General features: G+C 40.4%; 1 protein-coding gene across 2 annotated transcripts; it reads left to right on the forward strand.

Annotated features, from left to right (window-relative positions):
- Nucleotides 1–407: 407 nt before the first annotated feature.
- On the forward strand, nucleotides 408–20,150 carry nnt2 (nicotinamide nucleotide transhydrogenase 2). 2 transcript variants are annotated; one of them, XM_042491974.2, is made up of 22 exons: nucleotides 408–567; nucleotides 1,215–1,371; nucleotides 3,271–3,500; nucleotides 3,603–3,802; nucleotides 3,898–3,985; nucleotides 4,062–4,150; nucleotides 5,417–5,604; nucleotides 7,370–7,503; nucleotides 7,600–7,791; nucleotides 8,321–8,471; nucleotides 10,056–10,217; nucleotides 10,320–10,430; nucleotides 10,521–10,666; nucleotides 12,347–12,542; nucleotides 13,293–13,526; nucleotides 14,736–14,896; nucleotides 15,764–15,943; nucleotides 16,030–16,189; nucleotides 18,153–18,234; nucleotides 19,039–19,157; nucleotides 19,532–19,647; nucleotides 19,754–20,150. In XM_042491974.2, exons 2-22 carry the CDS (start codon nucleotides 1,245–1,247, stop codon nucleotides 19,898–19,900), a joined length of 3,213 nt encoding a protein of 1,070 aa, XP_042347908.1. In that variant the 5' UTR covers nucleotides 408–567; nucleotides 1,215–1,244; the 3' UTR covers nucleotides 19,901–20,150. The 2 variants fall into 2 exon arrangements, with proteins under 2 accessions (XP_042347908.1, XP_087931573.1); XM_088075447.1 differs by having other exon boundaries at nucleotides 420–563.
- Nucleotides 20,151–20,556: the final 406 nt, after the last annotated feature.

The following is a 20,556-nucleotide window of genomic DNA, read 5'->3' on the forward strand; positions in this document are numbered from 1 at the left end:
TTAATAGTTTTTGGAATATAGAAGTAAGGGAAAAGTCTTGGTCGTCCAACAATTTATAGGTTAGGCCTACATTTTTCTTTGGCGCTCTGGCGTCACCCTGCGTACAAAAAATAAAATGCAGTACGTTTAAAAAAATTAAACAAAGTTTTTCTCACATATTTCAGAATTATATGTGTGCATGTGACTTTAGCATTATTTTACTTTAGAGCTGCGTAGGAGGCGCGAGACTGTCGCGAGACCATCCATGTAAGCACAACAGTTACCTTTTTAAAACAAATTCATTGTTACTATTTCTGAGAAACATGTTAATTCAGCCTTTAACTCGCATTTTGTCTGGCAGCAGAGACGGCGGGGAGTTTATCTGCTCCAGGGGTGGTCATGAGTGAAGTCACATGACTTTCTATTTATATATAAATAGTGCGGCAGTGATATCGAAACTGCGGAAGGTCGACTGTCTGCCCTCGCGAGCAGACGACGGAAATTGGGGGTAGGACGTCTGACAGGTGACCCTGCTGCTGAGGGAAAGTTGAACCATTAACCTGCTCTTTCTGGGAATCTGAAAGGCAAGTCTGACAATAATAAAAACGCAAATCCTTTAATTTATGAATTAAGTAGTAAAAAGGTGGAGTGTGAAGGGCACTGATTGACTGTGTGATACAATGAATGAAAAATGGTAAATAGTGTACAGCTGGTCTGACTCAGGTGCCAAAACACCAAGAAGAGTGCCTACTGTTTTTCACACTTAAAATTTGTGGGTGTTTTTTTTTTTTTTTTTTGAGAAATCAGCATTTTGAAACACTTATTGTTACACTTTTGGTTGTGTAAGCAGGTGTGTGTTTGTGTCCTGAGTCCTGATCTGTCCTCTCTAGGCCCACAACACTTTATCTAATTCCCTGCCCACTTGTCTCTGCTCCGGCTCACAACTACCAGCCCAGACTTGGCACAGTCTCCCCCCCTGTGCCGTCATAATTCCAGATCTCGCGAACAAGTCGGGGGTGTGTAATCAACCCTGGGCCCTGTGTGTGTGTGTGTGTGTGTCCTGCAGAGCTGAAATGTCACTTTGCTGTCTGTAGGCCTCGCTACACAGACAACCTGCGACTAGGGGGGCTCAGGACTTACTTTTGGAGGAGGGGGCATTAAAATGTGCTTTATTATTTGACAGCTGTTAACTTTCCACCTACCTCTGCTTGTTTGTGTTCATCTTCAAAAGCCAGAGGGAGTCTCAGGCCGGACGCTCAGTGGCCATGTCGACCCTCCTGCGCTGCTTCTCCAGCTCCTCTGTCTTGTTCCAGCGAGGGGTCCGTCACAGGACACCTGGACGCAGGCATTTCAGGACTTTCCCTGTGTTATGGGACCAAAAGGCCTCCAGAGGTAGGAAATGTAAAATCTCTCTGCTTAACCTTGCAATATTTTTGATTTTTTTTTCACAGAGGACAGCCTGCATGCTTTCTTTTACTGTGGATTTCCTCTGTGTCTGAGGTTGAGGAATGAGAGTTCACTCAAGGACACTCTCCCTCTGGCCAGAAGAGTGGAAAAACTCCACAGATCGTGAACTGTTTGCAGCAGGTTGCTAGAGATGTTCCCAAAATAGGGAAGGCTGTAGCGAAGCAGGCAGAGGCCGGCTGTGCGCACTGTACTCGCTGCTAACATGTGAGAACATATGAGAGGTCAGTTAAAGGTGACATGTAAAAGTGTCACTGCAGTTCGGCAGGTCATGTTCATAGGCGTTTGTTTATAGAGTCTGTTCGCCGGGCACATGTCACAGAGTGTTTGTGGGAGTTTTGCGAGTTACTGAGTGCTTTAAAGTTTGAATTTTGAACATGTGGGAGTGCAGGCCTCTCTGCGTGTGCGCGCTGGCTCAGAGCCAATCACCTGCTAGTAATGTCTCCATGGTGGCGAGGTCACCACACCATGTATGGAGTGAAATGTGTAACCTGACACTGTTCTCCTGCTGCACAATCTTGACTCAGTGCGCATGCTCTCCTGTGTTGAGGTAAAGAAACAAAAGCTTCTCTGTTTTTTTACAAAGCAATGTTGTTTATTTGTATGAACGCTTCAAATCAATTTTATTTATATCTTCCAATACCACAAATTTGAGACAAATTTTGTCTCAAGGGGCTTAACAATCTGTAACGCCTTCAATACCCTCTTTTCTTAGATTAGTGATACTTCAGTTTACTGCCTGTGGGCCAAATCTGGTCTGAAGACCATTTTTTAACTCACAATTCAAATACATTCATTCATACAGGGATTTTTTGGTATTTTTATAGTGTAAATAAGATTGCAGATTGCATAAAATGGCATAAAAATAGAGCTTGTTTGTGTATTAAAGTGCGTGTCAAGAGATGATTCCTCAAACCAGAAGCTTAAGCCCCAAATGTCCTAAAACACCAGAAACACCACTCTGTACACCTGATCTGTGCGAAAATGAGTGAGGACATCAAATGTTGAAAGCTTTAACAAGCAATTCATTTATTACACACCGGCCAAAACAATAAAACCACTGGTGGGTGATGTGAATTAAATTGATTAAGTCGTTACAACGCAATGTTCTTTTGGGAAAACTCTGGTTCTGGCATCCATGTGGGTTCTACTTGATGTGCACCTCCCACCCAAACACCATTGCAGACCAAGTACTTCCCCTTCAAGAGAACAGCACTCCCTGATGGCAGAGGACAGCAGGACAGTGTGCTTTGCCACACCATAAAAACGGTTTAAGAGTGGCCCCATGAATGTGACAAAGACCCTCTTGCCTCCAAAGTCCCTGAATCCTGATTGAGCATCCGTGGGACATATCTGTACCCCACCTCACAACCCACAGGACTCAGAGGATTCACCACCAGTACCCCGGGGCCAGACTGCACAGGGCACCCACAGAGATCCTGTGTCCATGCCTCAACAGGTCAGAGCCACGTTCGAACCAAGGAAGCCCCACCCTGGATCAGAGGCACCTCTGCGGTACCGCCATGTCCCAGGAATATTCGATTAGATTCGAATCTGGGGAATTTGCACATCAGGTCATCGGGTGCGTTCATGAATCTAATCTGATGTTCAAGACTAAACTGAGAGAGCAGGTCTACGAAACTGAGCTTTCTATTTCTACATGAATTAAGGACCGGTGAATCACACATTTACTCTGTTCAGCGCTCTGCTGCTTGTGTCAAAACAGACAAGCTCTCATTACGACACTCACTCACTTACTTACCTGTAATGCTTTTCATAGCTTTATATGTTCTGCAGACTCAAATATCAGCCGGTTTGTGTGTTAAGGTGTGCTCTACAAGGACCTGGTGGTTGGGGTTCCCAAGGAGACGGTACAGAATGAGCGTCGTGTGGCGTTGTCTCCTGCCGGTGTGGAGGCGCTGGTCAAACAGGGCTTCCAGGTGCAGGTGGAGAGCGGAGCTGGAGAGGAATCCAAGTTCTCTGATCAGCAGTACAGAGATGCTGGAGCCACCATCACTGATGTCAACGGAGCCCTTGGCTCAGACTTGGTCCTAAAGGTTCGAACACGAACAAGTTTCTATCCCAGAACAAGTCTGTCTCTAGTGGAGTCTAGATATTACTGAATTTCTACTCCTGTAACTTACTTTTTTCTGCTGTAGGTTCGAGCCCCCAGTCTGAGCGAGGCAGACCTCCTGAAGCCTAACTCCACCTTGGTGAGCTTCATCTATCCAGCCCAGAACCCCGAGCTGATGAGCAAGCTGTCAGAGAGGCAGAGCAATGTGCTGGCCATGGACCAGGTGCCCAGAGTTACCATCGCACAGGGCTACGATGCTCTCAGCTCCATGGCTAACATCGCTGGGTAAAAAAATAAACATTTACAGGCAGATTCAAAGTTTTTTAGCTGTTCAGAAGTGATTAGTTACAGTAGATTTCACTTGAATGTTTGTTTTTTAGGTACAAGGCTGTGGTTCTGGCTGCTAACCACTTTGGCAGATTCTTCACTGGTCAGATCACAGCTGCAGGAAAAGTACCCCCAGCTAAGGTAACTGTCAATGCAAGTCAACATGGGTGTCATCAGTCTTCTCCCAGTATGTCCTCATTAATGTTACTGTCCACAGGTCCTGGTTATCGGAGGCGGAGTGGCTGGTTTGGCAGCAGCAGGTGCAGCCAAGTCGATGGGAGCCATAGTCAGAGGGTTTGACACCAGGTAGAAGAAGAAAAACAGACACTGGGCCTCATGCAAGGAACAATATATGGATACATTTTCTCTTATTTTTGTTCTTATTCAGTTAGTACTCTGATTTTTTAGATTCACCAGTGTTTTCTTATTTTTGCTTTTCTCTTAGGTTAGAGAAAATTTTACGAGATTGATAACGAGATTGTTCGAGAGCACTCATACCAAAATAAGATAAAAACATTTATTTTTTATGGTCCGCAAATTGTGCAAGAAAAAATACATTTTATATTTGACGAACATTTAAAAAATGCATGAATATCATTTAATCAAATTTAGATAATGTTTCAGAGTAATTATTATGACTGGATTATTTGATTTCAGGGCTAAAGAAATACTACTATACTTAGTGCATTGATCTTCTTACTGTGATTTCAGTTACTCTGTGTCCCTCTGTTGACCAGTGCTGGAATGTAACTAAGTATATTTACTATAAGTACTGTTCTTAAGTGCAAATCTGAGGAGCTTTTACTTTATTTGAGTATTTTTATCTCCTGCCACTTTCTATAGAGGGAAATATTGTACTTGATACTCCACCACAGTTATTTGCTAATGACTTTACAAATTAAGATCTATGTGCACAAACCATATAAAATTATATAAGTGCAGCTAAAACCATTAGTCAGTTAATTAGAAAATTAAATGGTAGTCATTTTTATAATTGTATTTTTGATGCAAAAAACATTTCATGGTTCAAGTTTCTTATATATACCGTTATGTATGAGGACTTGCTGCTTTTCCTTTTAATTATTTGATTCATTAAATTATGTTAACCTTTTTGCATGCGTACAATTTACATTTAATACTGAAATACACTTTCCTGAAATGACATTTACTAACAGAAGGCCTACGTCAATTTAACAACTGCAGAAGTTTTCCTTTTTATAATCTTTTTTTTTGGTGTCATGTCTCCAGTCTTGGACATGTGAGTCTTTGCATACGTCACAAAACCTGCCCTTTATAAAGTGTTTGGGGGGGGGTTACCTGTGCTTAAAGGTGACTTTTGATCAAGTGGGATTCATCATTGAACACACCTAAGTGAGAGCAGATTTGGGTGGTTAAGAGTGTTTGGTGCATCTGGAGTTTACTTCGGTTGTTTTTCTCTTACCAGAAAATTAAGAGAAAATATAAGAGAGATTTAAGAGAATGTTGCTGCAAGAAGCCTTTATGTCTCAGACTGCACACTGATGGTAAGAATTATTATAACTTTAAAAATAATAAGTGTTTTTTGACTGTCAGGCCAGCAGCCCTGGAGCAGTTCAAATCATTCGGGGCAGAGCCTTTAGAGGTAGACTTCAAAGAGTCTGGCGAGGGGGTCGGAGGTTACGCCAAAGAGATGTCGAAGGAGTTCATTGATGCTGAGATGGCCCTGTTCGCCAAGCAGTGTAAAGAGGTGGACATTGTCATCAGCACAGCTCTGATTCCAGGTCAGTCACACGAGCACCATCTCCCTCTCTTGTCTGTTTCTTTCAGTGTTTAAAGCTGTATTCATCAATATATTTGGCAAAGTAAAACCAAACCAAACGTTGAATATATTCTTAAATCTGACTGAAATCATTCTGATTACATATTCCAACTGCCCGCTGTGAAACGCCTAATCTGTTGGATATATAACAAGAAGAAAGTTGGTTTTTTTTTTACATATTGACAGAATTAAATTCATTCAATACACAAGGTATAGAAGGACAAAAAGAGGTTCCAGCTGTTTATACAATTTAGTAGTAAGTGACACAGTTTACTTTTTATCTGCAAAATACAGATGTCCCCTAAGCACCTCAAATGCACACTTGGTAGATGTTAAAAAATGATTAATGTTCCCTTTATGTTTCATATGCTAGCACTACAGTTAACTGCACATTGGGATTGTAACAACAACAACCCCTAACAGCTGGGATCAAACTGTTGCACTGGATGGGCAGACCTTGTTCAGAGCCGACAGGACACAAGACTCTGATGCAAATTCAAAAAATGCACTGCAGGGATTGAATGATGCCACCAGCAGTGACATGCCCAAGGAACCTGAAGAAATCTTTAAAGTAGCTGCCGATTTTAATCAACTCATCCTTCAACTCCAAAGACGTAGCAGGATCAAGGATAAATGTAATCTGTTTAAAAAAATGACAAATATATCTACCTTCTACCTTCTAAAGGTAGTGTTTCAAAATCAAATAATACATGTTTAATCAGAGCACTCACATTAGAAGGTATATATAATTTTAATCTATGAACAATAGAAACAGCAACACATCTAGTTGGCCAGAGACATGACTTTAAGTCAATGCCAGTGTTGCCTCATGCTATTGATTGTCTAAGTAGGGACTTAACTGCTAACACATTAGCCATAACAATATGATGCTTGTTTTGATGCTTGTTCAGGCGTTTTACTGCCAACTTGTGGCCAAAAAATGATTAATGCAGCTGTGATATGGATTCACTGTCCTTTGATTGTCCTGTTAACTAGATCACACAATATTATGAACATTTAGTGCATCTCATCTGCCCCTGTGGGAGCGTTTCCATCCACCTATTTTTTTAAATTTGCACAAGTATGCACAAGTATGTAACCAGAACTCTTCCAAGGGGTTTGAGTGGTGCTCTTTCAACTCTTTGTAACCTGGATCAACATCACTTTACTTGTGCTGCATTCAGATGACTGTTGCAAGTATTTTAGCCTTTGAAACCTGAACAAAATGGTTTTATTTCTTAGAAAAAGAAAGAAACACAGGAAAAATGCAATGATCTACCTGGCAGAGAAATGTCTCAATGGGGGGATATTAGAAAATGATACGAAAACTATATTTTTGATTTTTAAATCTTTATACATTTTTAAATATATATTTTATTATTGTTTTTATATATTTTCAGCAATTTTTTTTTTGGGGGGGGGCATCTCTTTCAAGTTGCTAATTGCCTTCTCCCCAGGGTTTTGACATAAAATCAATATGATTTGCTTGAGTTTCAAAGGGTTAATAAAGTCATCTCTTTGTGCCCTCTTCTGCATTCTGCACCTGACTGCAGAGTTAGCACCACCCACTGCTTATCTTGATAAACCAACCCCCAATATTAGCATAATAGTAGTCAATTGAAAAGCACTCATTTTTGCATTTTCTTTGTCATATTTTCTGAAAATTCAGTTAAAGTTCGCACCACACTGGGATAGAAACCCACTTTATGTTTGCTGTTCCCATGCAGGGAAGCGGGCTCCCATTCTGATCAAAAAGGAGTTTGTGGAGTCGATGAAGGACGGCTCTGTGGTGGTGGATCTGGCTTCAGAGGCAGGTGGCAACATTGAGACCACCAAACCTGGAGAGCTGTACGTTCACAAGGTGAGTTTTCTTTGCACTCAGCAGATAAAAAAAATAAATAAATAAATCCTGACTTAATGTAAAATGTACTGATGATGTACTTGTTTTTGTAACTAGGGAGTGACACACATTGGCTACACAGACCTGCCCAGCCGCATGGCCACCCAGGCCAGCACTCTATATTCCAACAACGTACTGAAGCTGCTAAAAGCCATCAGCCCAGACAAGGAGTACTTCCACTATGAACCCAAAGACGAGTTTGACTATGGAACACTTGACCATGTCATCCGTGGGACTCTTGTTATGAAGGTGGGTTTTTTATTTGTTGTAACTGTCCGCTGGCAGCCTCCGAATTTGCTGGCATCCCTCCCTCCCTCTCGGCATGAGCTATCAGATCCTGTCATGCTACGATACTGCGCCAAATGAGTACTAAAAACCCAGTCCCAGCTGGGAATAGCTCATGTTGGATCCCAGCAAGAATGTTATGAACGTTTCAAAATATACTTTTCCAGGAATTTTGGCTTTGACACTTTGTTTATGGCAGAGAAAGCATGCAACCTCAACAGGACATATCGGTTTACCCCTTGTTAAACTAAGCATTATTCAGGCCCCTTAAAAGAGAATTTATCTTTGAAAACCACTGGTAACTGGTTCGTGATTGCTGTTTGTTCAGTATAATCTCCTATGCGGTCCATGAATTTGTGTTTTGAGTGCTCCCACCATCCAGCCGAGATCTCCCACAATGCAAGTCTTGATGTCTGTTTCTCACGCAAAACTCTGTGGATGTCCTCTGTGTTCTCACACTCGTCCTCTCGTGTGTGTTTTCTAATGTGTCCAGGAAGGCAAGAACATTTTCCCGTCCCCCCTCCCCAAAACAGCTCCCCCAGCACCGGTGAAACAGAAAACAGTCGCAGAGTTGGAGGCTGAGAAGGCGTCGGAGATCTCCCCCTTCACACGCACAATGACCTCTGCTGGCATCTACACCGGAGGTCAGACACGAGTACACAGACACAGAAACATTCAGTCAACTGGACATCTGACACAATTTCATGCTCTATGAAGTCATTTTATACTCTTATACAATACTCTTAAAAATACCCAATTCCAGAAAAATGGTCCTTCTCTACTGAGGAAAACTCAAAATTTAGATTCAGCTATACATTTAACTGTATGTCAATATATGGAATTATTTAGCATTGTTTGTAGCAGTTCCAAATAGAACTGAAACAATAGGTTGAAAATAAATCACCATTTATCTTTATGATCAATTAAGTACATTTTAGGTCTGGGAATTGATAAGATTTTAGTGATCCAAGTGCCATTATTAATTCTGTCAATTTACTTATCGATTCCTTATCAATTTTCTGTGTGCTAGTGGTTTTATTCATCATCTAAAATAGATGAAATGAGGGAATATTTGTACAGCATTTGTTTTCATTTAGGTGTTCTTAGTCAAAGAAAAATCTGCTAAGTCTGCCTGCATAGGGTTACTTTATATATGCATACTGTTTTTATTAAAACGCGATACTTACCGACAATAACACATACTGCTTGTTTGTGAAGCTGTGGCGCTTGCATGTATCAAATACTATGTGTTAAATATAAAGCATTTCTGGAGTTCAAGCCCATGTATCATTGGAAGATGTTTTAGCATATTGCTGGTGTTTCCACCCTTACTTGAAATTTTATAGACATGACAAGCAGCATTGTTGTCATCTTTCTTTATGGAGTGAAGCCACGCTTTGGACTGTCTCCTTCTTGTTGCGAGTTTCCAGCAGCGTAGATGCACAAGTTTGAAGCCATTGTTTTGCAACTGTAACAGAAACATGCCGGGATCAATAAAAGGAAATGATTTACTTGGAGGCATACAAATCTGATGGATCAAACAATTTGGAGGCTGTTCTCAATTTTCATCCCAAGAACATTTTCAAACAAAAATGCCAAACATTTGGATGATTTAAGCTTCTCAAATGTAAAAATGTGCTGCCTTTCCTTTTCTTACATCTTTAAAAAAATGAGCATCTTTGGGTTCAGACTTCTTGTTTGGACAATAAAAAAGCAATGTGATGTCCCAATGAGCTTAAAAATGCCTCCTTGAGAGAATTATTTTCACAATTTTTCTATTATATTATTGACTGAAAGATGAATTTATAATCAAGAAAATAATCTGCACATTCATTTATTATTAAAAAATAAGTTGTTAATTGCAGCTGTAGTTCTCAACTGTGTTGTGTGGAAAGTTTTTGCCTAAGGTTTTTCTCACTGGGAGCACTGAGATCACCACATCTTGATGGGACATTTGAACGTAGACATTATAATTGGGCTCAGTGGGGAATACATTTTTCAGTAAAGTATGACGTTCAGCTCTTTGAAGTTTCAGAGAAACTATGAATCATCACACTTGCATAACCTGTTATGAAATTAGAAGTTTTCCTCTTCAGTTATTCAGTTGCTTTAATGCTCAAAAGGGACAGGGGGGAAAAACAACTGCATATTTTGTTCCACTGCATCAAAATGGAAAGAATTTTACTCAAGCATACAAACGTAACGGCAACACTGCTGTGTCTCTGTAGGTGTCTCAACCTGCCTCGCTCTGGGCATCATCTCTCCCAACGCCGCCTTCACTCAGATGGTCACCACCTTCGGCTTGGCTGGGATTGTGGGATACCACACTGTGTGGGGCGTGACCCCCGCTCTGCACTCACCCCTCATGTCGGTCACCAATGCCATCTCAGGTCAGGAGTCAGTATAAAATGATTATGGCCAGATGTAAAATTGCTGTTTTTCTAACAGCGATGGTAACTTTTTTGTTCTCTCTTGTCTGTCCTCTCTGGCAGGCTTGACAGCAGTTGGAGGTCTGGTGCTGATGGGTGGAGGTCTTACACCCTCCTCCCTGCCTGAGAGTCTCGCTCTTGCTGCAGCCTTTGTTTCCTCCATCAACATTGCAGGTCTGATGTTCAACACTTAAACACAAAAAAACCCAACAAAGAACTAATTTCCTTTCCAGTTTAATAAAAGAAAAATGTGTGTATGTTCAGGTGGTTTCCTGATCACACAGAGAATGTTGGACATGTTCAAGCGTCCCACTGACCCTCCTGAGTACAACTACCTGTACCTGCTGCCTGGGTCTGCGTTTGTCGGAGGATACGGAGCCTCAGTGTACGCCGGATACAACATCGAGCAGGTTATACATCCTGTCATTCCACTCACATTTGTTCTCATTTAAAAATATATTGCATCAAGAAATAAGTAGCATTAAAGATTCAGTAGGTAACATTTATAAAAACGCTGAAAAACAGTAAAGAGTGCTCATATTTAAAATCAGAATCAGAAATACTTAATTGATCCGGGGGGGGGGCGTTGTTGTTGATTACAGTTGCTCTGATGCCAGCATAGAGAATTATCACAAGTAGAAATAAGTACCAGCAAAAGTATATAGAAATGTAAAATAGAAATACAGTAAGAGCAAACAATTAGCACAGTGTCTAAATATTTAAATATTAAAAAAAAAACATGTATAGTATGTTGAGTGTGTGTAAAAATCTAAATGTAAGAAATGCAGTAATAGACATTTAGCACTAAAATGTGAATATTTGAATTATAATATGGATAATGTGCATGTGTAATTTGTGTAAAATATGAAACTGTTTATGCTACAATGCAATGTATAAAACTAGTATGTAAGATAAAAATAAAATAATAAAACTGTAGCTATACCCTGGCAGTAGTGCAAGAGACAGAAAATCTGTGAAAAAATCATGTTCCTCTGTCTCTGGCCCTAATGGTAACTGCAAAAATCCACAAAACCTGAACGAAAACAACCAATCAGAGTCAGGAGGAGTCTTTGATGCAGTGTCACTGCACAGTCTCCACACCCTGCACATACTCTTACTTAGTCAAGCTCAGTGTCTTCAGCGTGCAGCTTCAGTCTCAGTTTTGCATCCTTTCGGGTCCCATGAACTCACTCCACCTTGCAAAGGCTGCTCTGATGTTTACTGTTGTTTCATCTGTTTTTAGTGCTGTTGTCAGCAGCGCAGCATGTGCACGAGCAGTGATTGACATTGTTAGACTCCTGGCTCTGATTGGTTGTTTTCATTCAGGTGTGATGGATTCTTGATAATGTTATTAGGAGCACTAACAGGAGCCATGGAAAAATAATTTATTTTTCTAATGTACTAACGTCAGAACATAGTGACAGTTCAAGCAAATATGATAAAGTTGGTTTTTTTTGTAAAAGTTATCTACAGTACCTTTAGGTAGCTTGTCAGTAAATGAAAATAACAGTCAGAGTATGGCTTTGGTTGTGTTCATAGTGATTTTTTTTTTGTCAGTTTATAAATTGCATTGATTGGTATAAGGGGACATTGTCTTTAGGACTATAAAATGATTCCAAAACCATCAAAATAATAATATATAATATACTGTAATATCAAAATAGCGACATACAACTTCATTTTCTGTCAATTTATTAATCAACTAATAATTTCAGCTTTAATGAGTATTTTAATTTGGCTTTATTCATTGTTGAACTTGTTTTATTCATTTGTTTATTTCTTACTGATGATCCAAGGACAGCTTGTTGAGATCAAATAAAACTCTATTATTTGAAGGAAATTACTGTGTAGCAGTTGCAGTAGTGACAATAGTGCCAGTATGAATAGCGCAAATATAAAAAGTCTAAGATACCAACAAACTGCAAATCCAAAAATATGTTCAATAAATACATTGCCGAAATCAGGTTAACAATATGGGTCATAGAAAAAAAAAACAAATTGGATATATATGTATGTATGAGTGACTTGACTGTGACTCTTACCATGATCAAGCGCTACACGCATAAGTCATTTCTTTTTTGTTATTTCAGATGATGTATTTGGGCTCAGGCTTGTGTTGTGTCGGGGCGCTGGCAGGCCTCTCTGCTCAGGGCACCAGTCGTTTGGGGAACGCCCTGGGCATGATGGGAGTGGCGGGGGGCATTGCTGCCACGCTCGGTGCCCTCAAACCTTCACCAGAGCTGCTGTCTCAGATGTCTCTGGCCATGGCCACAGGAGGAACCCTGGGTAGGTAGCCGCCTGCTTTTAGGCCCACTCTGGCATGGATTATCATCTGCCGCAGCACTGCTTACTTTAGTCCCTTGTTATTGATCACTATCTAAATCCCACTGTGAAACATGCTGTGCTGCATCATGACAAAGAGACCAGAGCATTTCTGGGTTTCAGTCTCCATTTAAAAAGAAACAAAATTAATAAAGCCTGTGCATGGGTCCTTTTAAAGTCTTAACAGTTTGTTTAGAAAACTCCAAGACCATCATGAATGAGTTACATGTTATTAACTTTGCATGCGACTGCCCCGGTCTTTTGAAGAGTGTGATTTTTTTGCTAATTCATAACAGAGCATCCATCATGCTGTCCAGATTCAGAGATGAGTGGATTTCGTCATCATGTGTGAATGTTGTACATGTTAATAGTAATTTGAGAAAGCAGGATGATAAATGATGTTTTAATCAGCATGCACACACGCAGGCAGCAGAGCATGAGGGTTTACTCAGTGTTAAATTAGTGACCCCGTGTTTTCGAGAAAGCATACTTTGGACTCATTAGACAGGCTTTGAAGATCAGGCCCCATTTGTGGAGAGTAAAGTTACAGAAATCAGGTGTTTGCCTTTTAACCATTTTGCTTTTTTGAAATTATTTTTATTCAATCATAGCCAAGAAGTGTGGTGTCTGGTGTTTGAGTCAGCCAGATAAACTGTTGTAACTCTGAGAGATTTATTGAGATCTGTTTGTCGGATCTTCATATCTCCTCTGCAGGTCTGACCATTGCCAAGCGTATTGAAATCTCAGACTTGCCGCAGCTCGTGGCAGCCTTCCACAGCCTTGTGGGGCTGGCGGCCGTTCTCACCTGTGTTGCCGAGTTCATGATTGAGTACCCCCACCTGGACACTCACCCAGCTGCCGGCGTACTCAAGACTGTGGCGTATCTGGGCACCTACATTGGAGGCGTCACTTTTAGCGGCTCACTGGTGGCCTACGGCAAGCTTCAAGGTAATAGATTTTACTTAAAGATTGATTTTTTTATTTTTTTATGTGAGGTTGTATAGTCAGCACTCTCCCAGTTTAGAGAAGCTGCAGGAGTACACATGGAAGCTAAGCTGTGTACTACCGTGGACGGGGGCAAAAACAGAATGTATTATAACCATCTAAAAGTCCCCACTTTAAAAATCCATAACAGTTCAAGAGTACACAAATTGAAAAAAAAAATAAAAAAAGAAATTAAAAAGAGAGTTCTAAAAATCAATGACCTGGAAAAAATACTTTAAAAAACCTTTTCCATCATGTTTTTGAAAGAAATTGCACCAATTTGCTAAGAGTTCATAGGTTAAATACTTGTGAAAGGTGTCTGAAAACAGCACAACAGAGTACAATAAAACTACTTTGTCCCTGCAATTAGTGAAAAATCCTAATTAAAAAAAAGTCATTTATTATATTTTATTATAATTTTATTTTAATATTGATCAAGATAAGTAATGATAGGTTTTATCATAATCGTGTGGCCCTGGTACATTTTTTCTCCAAAGGGGGGCATGCAACATTTATTTAATACACTGACTGTGGATAAGTACCTCATACATCCCCTTATACCTATAACAAATAGAGCAAGGAGAGTATAAAAATGCATATATATATATATATATATATATATATATATATATATATATATACTGTGTGTGTGACATGTTTTAAAGTCTGTAGACTGTGTCCTTTACACATCTGATCATTGTTCTTTATTTGACACAGACACACTAATACCCATATAAACACTCTGAGTTTTGCGTCTTCTGGTGCTGATTGTCTCTTTCATCTAGTTAAAGCCAAAGATCCTCTGGTAAATCCAGGCCTTGACTGGGGAGGGGGGTTGTGTGCATGTGTCAGCAGTCACTGGTTTACATTGCAGTGCCACTGATCAAGAGGAACGCATGAGAAGCTTTCTGGTAATTTGTTATGGGTAGGGGTTGCGTGGCTGTGGTTGTTGGAGGGCGGCTGTCTGATTTGTGGATGGGACAGACTCTTAGACGGCTGATTAGAGGCCTCCATGGAGACGTCTGAGAGTTCAAAGACACTCGACACTGCTGAGGAGAAAAGTGTGTTTACATGTTTTATCTTGTCAAATTATTCCCCTTCAGCCTTACAAAAAGAGTGACAGTCATTTCTGGCTTCTCTGAAGATTTTGTGCTGGAAACTTTTTTTCTGCAGGCCTTCTGAACTCCGCCCCGCTGCTGTTGCCAGGACGACACGCGTTGAATGCCGGTCTGATGGCGGCGTCAGTGGGAGGCATGGTGCCCTTCATGCTCAGTTCCAGTTACAGCACTGGCATGGGGTGTCTAATAGGAGTGTCTGGGCTCTCCACTGTTATGGTGAGTTTCAGCAATTCACTTAGCTGAGAGCAGGTGAAGCAAAAAACATTACAAATAGCTGGAAAAGCTTGAAGATGTGCAACTTCTTAAAAACAAATTTTATCTTTTTTTTTTTAGAAAGTATGAATAAGGATTAAATATTCTTATTTAGAGCAAAAGTTAGTACTTTTTTCAGTTTGTGACCTGTATTCTGGGTAACCAGTGAGTGAAAATAGATCTTAATGGTAAAAGAATGTATAAAATTAATTTTTGGACATGATACTTTTAAACTAATGGCTGTTGTTACAAATTAGGCAGAACAGAAGTCTCATTTTGGAAACAAGTTGGTTTTAATTGGCTTAAAGGAACACTGTGTAAGACTTAGGGAGATTTAAAGGCATCTAGCTGTGAGGACTGCAGATCGTAACCAGCTGAGAGTACTCCCAGTAAAAATTCCTTCAGTTTTCAGTCTCTTCCTCTCCAAAACAAACAGACCATATGATTTAAACCTGTAAAGACAGATTTTTTGACATGAAAATGCTTTATTTAACGTTATTCTGATGCTCTTGTTGGTGAGGGGGCTGCTAACTACGAAGGCTGGCACGAAAGCATGAATGGCTCTGTCTACAGCCAGTGTTTGGTTTGTCCATTCTGAGCTACTGTAGAAACATGATGGTGTAACATAGCAATCTCCCACTTCCCAAAACCCACTTCCTTGTTGATATAAGCAGCTCATTCTTAGACACTTATTTTTAGTTGATTGAGAAAACATACTTATTATCTTCCATTTCTTCCAATATTTCCCCCTAAATCCTCCAGATTAGACCTCAAGTGGCTCAAATGTCTTTATCAACTTGATTTATTATTTCTTATCCAACCTCTGCACAGGGTGTAACCCTGACTGCAGCCATCGGAGGCGCTGACATGCCCGTGGTCATCACCGTGTTGAACAGCTACTCTGGATGGGCGCTCTGTGCTGAAGGTTTCCTGCTGGACAACAATCTCATGACGATTGTCGGAGCTCTCATTGGCTCTTCCGGTGCCATCCTCTCCTACATCATGTGTGTGGTGAGTAGACACCCACATGTGTGGATGTGCTCAGAGTGCTCAGCACATTTACCCGAGCCTGAGTTATTGTCTTCTTCTTCTCCAAGGCTATGAACCGCTCGCTGCCCAATGTGATCTTGGGTGGATACGGCACCACCTCCACAGCTGGCGGTAAGCCCATGGAGATTGTTGGCACTCACACTGAGGTCAACGTGGACCAGACCATTGACATTATCAAAGAGGCCAACAGCATCATCATCACACCAGGTACACACTGAACATGCAATGCAATGCATTTCTGAGTTCACAAGGAATGTCATTCTCAATATTGTGTCCAAAATGAATAATCTGGCTCACCGGCCAAAACAAATTCATCCAAAATGTATTTTATTCACCCAAAATTAAATAATTACGTGAATGAATTATTTTATTAATATTTGCTGTTTTAATTCAAGTTCTGTGCAAAACAGTAAACAAGGTGACAGATGGTTAATTGAACATTTTGTTCTTTTGACAAAAACCTGTCACATCATGGGAAAGTTAAATGCGTACTCCACTGATTTAGCATTGCCTACAATCTTGATGGTGGATATATCACTTGAGACAATTCATCACATTTCACGCAGATCCCTCTGGAGCCGCAAAGACTTTACACAACTTTTTTCATATGTAATAGTAATCCACAAGACCTGTTTTTTGTGTTAAATTGTTGCCGTTTCCCTTAAAGCCTTACTTTAGAGGAATATAAGGGAACCTCTGTGTCCATTTAAAGAGGTACTGCACATTTAAACATACTTTTTTAGCTGTAAACTAAATTATGACGAGACTGTGATGAAATACATCAGTGTTATATTAAACCATGCATTGCGTACCTATAGTACAGGGGCAAAAGCTTCTTCCCCAACACAAAATGGAGACCCTTTTGAGAAAGACCAGATCCTGTTGGAGAGAAAGATGTATAATGAGATTTGGGTCCACAACAGAGACTGAGGTGGAGCGCAGATTTAATATCAGATTCTCTCATCATCAGCGGATCCTCTTCTGGACTCCAGCTGCAGCTTTCACTGTCTGGATCAATAACGTCAAAGTTCTCTCTCATCTCATTAACTTCACCCTCAGTCTGACCGTTCTGCCAAAATGGGGATCAGAAATGTTTTTGCAGCAGCTCTGGAAAAGCAAAAAGTTTTTGCAAAGCATTTTAGAAATGGATTGATTGATGTGACAGTAATTAATTAAAACTATATTGAATATTGAGGCACAGTAACCACAAGAGGGAGCAGTTTGTCCATGAATGATTCCCTCGTGGACTCTCGAAGTACATAAATTGAGTGTGTCTTTACATGTTTGTCAGCAGAGAGTAAAGGATGATGTATCGGATTTTTGAGTGTGAGATGGAGCCCACATCCTGATTTATTAAATGGAAAAAGCCAGACTTGTCTGTCTGACAACCAAGTAGTTGTCAAATGGCCTGAGCAGGAGGAACCCTGCTGAATAACTTGGATACTTGGATTGCTGTTGTTTTCCAGTGGCTCCAAACCAACGCAAGGACAGCTGTGTGGTCCAACATGCTGCTTTGATTAGAGAAACAGTGAAAAGTCATAAGAGCTATTGAGTCCAGACTCGAGATTTCTCCATGTGCTGTCAACAACAAAGCACGGCAGTGAGGAAACAGAAGGCTCCAGTTGTCTGGGGAATTAAAAGATACAGGTTACGGGCGACTGGCTTCAAAAAACTCCATTAGGGGTAATGCTGAACTCTACAAGGTACCGGACCGCCAGGGTTAAATGGGGGTTATGCAGACCCGGCGAAAAGAGTTCTTTGCACGCAGGGGACCCAAATGCACACCACATATGTGAAAGGCTTCACAAGAAAAATGTGTCTCAGACCAATGAACCCCTGTGATTTAATACAGAGAGGAGACTTGTGGTGAGTGAGGACACGGAGAGGAGGACAAAAGACTGAAGGAATCACTGGTTTTATTGTTGTTGAACCCCTGCTGGATTGCTGTGTTTTCATTTAAAAATGAACAATAACTGTGTCAAATTCTCATTTATTTCAATAGGGCCATAAACACAAAACCAGAATAGGAAATACTATTGGATAATAGATTCAACCAAAGGAAGGATTACAAAATCCCTAGATACTAGTAAAATAAAGACGATTATATCCTCAGATAATGTCTGCAACTTCTGAGGCTGTTGTATGTTTATTTTCTGTGTTTGGTTTTTAGGTTGGGGTCTGTGTGCAGCAAAAGCTCAGTACCCGATTGCAGACATGGTGAAGATGCTGAGTGAGCAGGGCAAAGCTGTCAGGTGAAAGTCTACACTCGTCTTCATTTTCTCTATAAACAAAATTATTGCTGCTTTTTTTCCTCAGTGGATTTATTCTGATCTCCATATTTAAGGTCCAGTGTATATGATGAGGGGCATACGTCAGAGAGAAAGTATATAAAATTCATAACCATGTTGTCATTAACTACCTGAAACTAGGAATCATTATGTTTTCATTACCTAAAATGATCTGTTTATATCTACACGCATTTTCACAGTAGCCACTGTAGTTCTCCTACATGCTTGGCAGAAAGGAGAAGTTTCAGCTCTGAAACCTCACCGCTAGATGCCAATAATCCTACACACGGGACCTTTAAAGAAGAGCGAGGCAGAAGTAGCATTTTTGAGTGGTCCTAAGTACCGAACTTTCAACTTTCTTTTATGCGACTTTATATCTCACCACCACTACATGTTATAGGAATATAATTTTACTCCATTTGTGTGACAACTATTGTTTCTAGTTGCTTTTCAGATACAGATTTTGCCAAATAAACATATGAACATGTTAAAGATTAACTTACCCAGCAATATATCAAGTATTTAATACTAGCTTCATCTCCACCTACTACAACATGAAAATACTACTTACATGTTTATACTGTGCTGTTCCTTACAGGACTGGGAATCACCAGAGGCCCCATGATACAGTATTATTTCAATTTTTAAACCGTTAGTTATATATCGAGTATTGAAATAACATATATTGACAATATAAGGGACGTGCGGCACAAAAGAAGCAGGGCATCATTAATCAGCGAGCAGCTAATCAATAAGCGCCTCCAACAGGTTCGGTATCCACCCAGTGGCTGGTCGTATGCCCGGCCAGCTGAACGTCCTGTTGGCTGAGGCTGGCGTTCCCTATGATGTGGTCCTGGAGATGGATGAGATCAACGAGGACTTTCCAGGTAAACTTTTCTTAAAAAAAATATTTCTAGTGAGCTATTAGAAAATTTACTGCTACATGTTTGTCACTTTGGCAGCAAGGTGTCAGATAATAATACTGGATCAATTATATGTAATAATCTTTTCCCTCTTTCATTCACACTTGGCGCAGCCTCGTGTTGTCTTGATATTTAGACATGCCATGTTATCAGGGCAACAGACTTGTTTTCTTAGCAACCAGGCATGCAGTCTGAGACACATGGTTCTGTTTATGACAGCGGGAGATAAGTGTGGTGCTGGGGAACCCAATAACATTAGTGAGGAGGACAATTGCAGAGCATTTAGCCAGCGGTTTGTCTGTCTTGTGTATTAATGTGTAAACGTCTGTGGCCCACAGAGACAGACTTGACACTGGTCATCGGAGCCAACGACACGGTGAATTCTGCTGCGCAAGAGGATCCAAACTCCATCATCGCTGGCATGCCGGTCCTGGAGGTGTGGAAATCCAAACAGGTTAGCGTACCTTTTTTTTTAAATTATCTTTGATATGTTTTGCTGCACCTTTTTTAGCCCTGTAGTACAAAAAGTGACCATGTGACTTTTTCAAACTGTACTCCAGGTCATTGTGATGAAGCGTACCTTAGGCGTGGGCTACGCCGCAGTAGATAACCCCATTTTCTACAAGCCCAACACGTCAATGCTGCTGGGCGATGCCAAGAAGACGTGTGACAGCCTGCAAGCAAAGATCAGAGAGGCCTACTACTAGAGTCCCCTCGTGATCTCACCGTCACGGACAGAAGTTCTCAAGTGCACAGGCAGGTTGACAGAAACCATATTTCCAGCATTAGATTTCAGGTTATATATTTTTGGAGAAGAGATTTATTGGGTCTGCAACAAATGTGATTCGATTACAAAGATGCCCAAGATTCAAAAGATGATTTGTTTTGAACAATAAGGGATATGACAAAGTTAAAACACAGATGTGCAATGATTTGTAAATAAAATATTTAAATGTATCTGAAGTCTATTTCCTTGCATTTTTTTAATATTTAAAGGAATAACCCCCTTTAAGAAAACTTTTTTCTCTCACATGCTTTAAAGGTCAACAGAGAATTAAAAAAAAATCTTAATAAATCGAAGTCAGAGGTCTGTGTTTTAACAAAACTATATTAAAATGTTAGTTTACAAACTTTCACACATCTCATGCAGTATAATCCAAGTCTCATTTTATGCTCAGTATCTCCCAAACAGACAGCCCTTTCTGACAGATAACTAAAAATTAAACTTACCTATGCTCTCTTTTAAAGCCAGACTCCTATTGACAAAAATGGTCATTTTACCTCACTTAATACGAAGGCTGCTGGTCTCCCGTTGCCTCGAACTGAAGTTTATTGGCATTACTGTGCAACTTTGATAAATATA

The sequence above is a fragment of the Plectropomus leopardus genome, chromosome 1 (genome assembly GCF_026936395.1).
Source record: "Plectropomus leopardus strain MGB_pleo_1.0 chromosome 1, ASM2693639v1, whole genome shotgun sequence".
NCBI classification, from domain to species: Eukaryota; Metazoa; Chordata; class Actinopteri; order Perciformes; family Serranidae; genus Plectropomus; species Plectropomus leopardus.

Coding starts and splice junctions, on each gene's coding strand:
- nnt2 (XM_042491974.2), top strand. CDS start 1,245: ATGTCGACCCTCCTGCGCTGCTTCTCCAGCTCCTCTGTCTTGTTCCAG. Junction 3,986..4,061: donor GAAAAGTACCCCCAGCTAAG/GTAACTGTCAAT, acceptor TACTGTCCACAG/GTCCTGGTTATCGGAGGCGG. Junction 10,667..12,346: donor CCGGATACAACATCGAGCAG/GTTATACATCCT, acceptor TTGTTATTTCAG/ATGATGTATTTGGGCTCAGG.